The 3,665-nt window shown below is 40.6% G+C and overlaps 1 protein-coding gene across 1 annotated transcript; it reads left to right on the top strand.

The window, feature by feature from the left end:
• The first annotated feature begins 1,336 nt into the window (after window positions 1-1,336).
• Window positions 1,337-2,840, top strand: sco2 (synthesis of cytochrome C oxidase 2). Its single transcript, XM_074698102.1, has 2 exons — window positions 1,337-1,466; window positions 1,911-2,840. Exon 2 carries the CDS (start codon window positions 1,927-1,929, stop codon window positions 2,767-2,769), a length of 843 nt encoding a protein of 280 aa, XP_074554203.1. The 5' UTR covers window positions 1,337-1,466; window positions 1,911-1,926; the 3' UTR covers window positions 2,770-2,840.
• Window positions 2,841-3,665: the final 825 nt, after the last annotated feature.

The following is a 3,665-nucleotide window of genomic DNA, read 5'->3' on the forward strand; positions in this document are numbered from 1 at the left end:
CTGAGTTATATAAGGGGTTTAAACAGGCCAACAGAGACTGCTGAGAAACTCAAGGAGGCTCAGAGAAACACTTTGGATTCACTTTGTTCTTCCGGATTACATAAGGAGACGAGAAAGAGGAAAAAAACTGCAGGTTTCATGGAGATAACTTCCCCAGGCTCACTGTGATGCTGATCCTATGAGTCTATATGCAGTGGGATATATAAAGGATACATTCAATACAATAATGCTCTAAACTTTGATATATTCAACAAAAACTAAGGTACCATATCAAACATGTTGCATGTGATACAATTATAAATATTGGGTAAGTTTAAGTTGGATAAAATGTAGTAAGGTCAAATGAGTGAGGAAACAAGATATGACGAAAATGTTATGATTGCATTAAAGTATATGAACAAAGAGTAAGAAAGTATAGTATTAGGGATGCACAGCTTAATAATATCAAATAACAGTTGGAACATATAACTTAACAGACTAAGATAAATCATATATCTGTATTAATATTGCATGACTCTGCAGTATTTGTGTTGCGCATTTAAGTGTTTGTGACCTGGTTTTCTCCTTCCTACAGAGTTCATTAATAAAAGATGGAGCGAACCAGCAGAGGAGAGAGTGCCTTACCCCAAGGACAGGAAAGGTTTGACTTCCAGACAGAGACAATCTCCTGAGAGACAGAGGAAAGATTCATTACTGATGTGTCCTACTGTGACCACAGAGGACAAAAAATACACAGCACAGAGGGGAATGGAGGACATTATTACTGATAACACACACACTTACTCACATATTCCAAAATGTTCATCCAGGCCCAAACCTCCTTTGTCCTCCCCACGGTGACTTAAAGCTATGTCATGATATCATCAAGTGGAAAAAGTTATAACTGTCCTATGTTATAAGATGCTGTAGGTGCTGCTAAGTAAGCTAGCAGAAACTTGACAAATTTGAGTGTTAAAAAACAACTTCTGCAGTAAAATACTTATTTTTATGTTTATATCTAGCAGTATAATACCTGTTGAAGCTTAAAACTTGAAGTTGTGATGTTCTTTACGTGTTTTGTCGATTAATTGAAGTCATTTACTTGAATGATAAAGGTTAAAGTTGCTCCAACGGTCAGTCAGTGTACAGTTTGGCTGTAATGGCGCCATCTTGTGGAGTGTTCCAGACTAGCTTCACTGAGGACGAAACACGAATCTGCCGATATTAAACTCCAACTAAACTCGATAACTCTGTAAACGCTTACATTTATTCGTAATAAATGCAAAAAAATATATACATCTATGAGCATTGAAATACTGATATGTGCTATATTATTTTTTTCTTGTTTTTCTTTTAGTCGAATCAGCGGATGTGAACTGAGTGTTAGGTAAATGTGGTTCATGTGTTTCACAACCGGCTCCGGTTTGCTGGAGACAGTTAGCTAACTTTATGTTTGACCGCGGAGGTTGTCTGAGTGGAGACTGACGGTGAGTTTCACTTTTTTTAAAAAAAAATTAGACGTTTGTTCGCTCAATAAAGGTTAACATTTGAACTCTTATACCGTTAGCATTGTAAGCTAGCTCCTACAAGCTAGCCTCTCAGCAGCAGGTTCATGTTTGGGTGACAGAGAGCTTCCTACATTAGCCTCTACTGAAGTTATCATTTGAAGCAATAAAACTGTATGACATACTGGCTGACGTATACCTGCTTTCGTTTAGGGGGTTTCAAGGTCAGGCAAAATGAAAGCAGCAAAAAAACTGTTTAATTGCATAAAGTGAATTATACTCATTTTTAGTTCTCGCAGACTGCTGCCACATGTGGTGAGAAGTTGTAGTAAAACAGTATCATCAGCATATAGATACACATGTTTGTGCTTGTGAAAGAATGACCCATTTACCTTCTGTTTTCTTGCTGTTGTGTTTCTGCTGCAGGGCATCTGAAGTGAGGATGTTGGGGCTCAGGTGCATTGTGGGTAACTTGTATGGAGGAGGAGGAAGACTATTGAGAGGTCTCCATCATGTCCAGCCTGTCTCCTCCTCCTCTTTGACATCACAGAGTCAGCAGGTCAGACTTCATCGTGTTCCTTCTCAGCTGACTGTGAGGCGCTTCCTGTCTCAGGATCAGAACTCTTCTGTTCGCTCTGCTCGTCTGAAGCTGCGGACTCGTCTGGTAGTGACACTGCTCTTCGGCGGCGGTCTGATGGGGGTCTGGTGGTATGTTTATTTGGAGAAACAGCAGAATTTGCGGCAGCAGCGTGTGAAACAGCTGCAGCAGGTTGCTCTGGGGCAGGGGAACTTCAGCCTCCTGGACCATAAAGGGCAGCGTAGGACAAAGCAGGACTTCCTGGGCAGCTGGGTGCTGCTTTACTTTGGCTTCACACACTGTCCAGACATCTGTCCTGATGAACTGGACAAGATGAGTGCTGTCATCTCTGATCTGGATCGTGACTCCTCACTGCCTCCTGTGCAGCCAGTCTTCATCACTGTTGACCCAGAGCGGGATGACGTGCCCGCACTGGCTCGCTACGTCAAAGACTTCCACCCACGGCTGATTGGACTGACAGGTACACCAGAGGAGGTGAAACATGCAGGACGGGACTACAGAGTGTACGCCAGTCCTGGACCAAAGGACGAGGACGGGGACTACATTGTGGACCACACAATCCTAATCTACCTGGTGACTCCTGATGGGCTGTTTCTGGACTATTACAACAGAATGAAGAACCAGGAGCAGATCGCAGAGAGTATCAGGAACCACATCAGAAGCTATGTTGCTCTGGCAAACACCTGAATAGAGCAGGGGAACAAAAACTGAACTTAAAAGTCGAAACCCTAAATTATGCAAACTCTGGATTTCTCTGGAAAAAGAAATAAAGTTTCACATTTCAATCAAATCAGTCAGTCCTTTTTTATCTCTACATGGTTGCACCTGAATATTTTAAAGAGGGGTTATTTTGCTTTCCCAAATACAGATATAAAGTATAAAGTAAAAACAGCATGAAGCCTTCACGACACTTTTTAAAATGATGAAGTCATCGTATAAGGATCTCCTGACTGGTTCTTGAAAAATTGGAGAAGCAGGCCTTAAAACACAAAGTCCAGCCCTGGTCCCAACAAGCTTTTAGAGGTCTGGCCAATCAGAGAGAAGGGTGTTTTTTGATTGGGGAGCCTTAAAGAGACAGTAGCCAAAACAAAGTGTTACAAACAGTGACTGAAAAAAGGGTTTTCTTACTCACCAGAGTGAGACAAATGAGATTTTTTTTGCACTTTCAGTCATGTCATGCCACTACAGAGGCACTAGAGGGATGATATAAAGGCCAGAAAAATAATTTGAAAAAAGCACAAAGCCCCCTCTTTAAAGAACTTTCTGTGAGGATTTAGCAGCATCTAATAGTGAAGCTGCCATCAGTTTCTGGTCTTTAGACCTCATGCTTAAGTCTGATCAATAAAAAATGAACAAAAAAGGTGAGTTTAAATCTGCTGATGTTTTATTCATGGGATTTTTTTCAAGCTCACAGAATTTTTGTTGTAACACTATGCACTTATCGCTTTAATATTACTCCCCTTCTACTCTCTGATATCTGCATTAACAGAAAAAACTCAAATGAAACTCAAATAACATGATGTATATGCTTTATTATTTTTTTTATTTACATCCTGCCAAAAATGTAACATTTCACACTGAAA

Source organism: Halichoeres trimaculatus, unplaced genomic scaffold (genome assembly GCF_033239565.1).
Source record: "Halichoeres trimaculatus isolate MK-OKI-2021-1 unplaced genomic scaffold, fHalTri1.1 fHalTri1_scaffold_21, whole genome shotgun sequence".
In the NCBI taxonomy this organism is placed as follows: domain Eukaryota; kingdom Metazoa; phylum Chordata; class Actinopteri; order Labriformes; family Labridae; genus Halichoeres; species Halichoeres trimaculatus.

Coding starts and splice junctions, on each gene's coding strand:
- sco2 (XM_074698102.1), top strand. CDS start 1,927: ATGTTGGGGCTCAGGTGCATTGTGGGTAACTTGTATGGAGGAGGAGGA.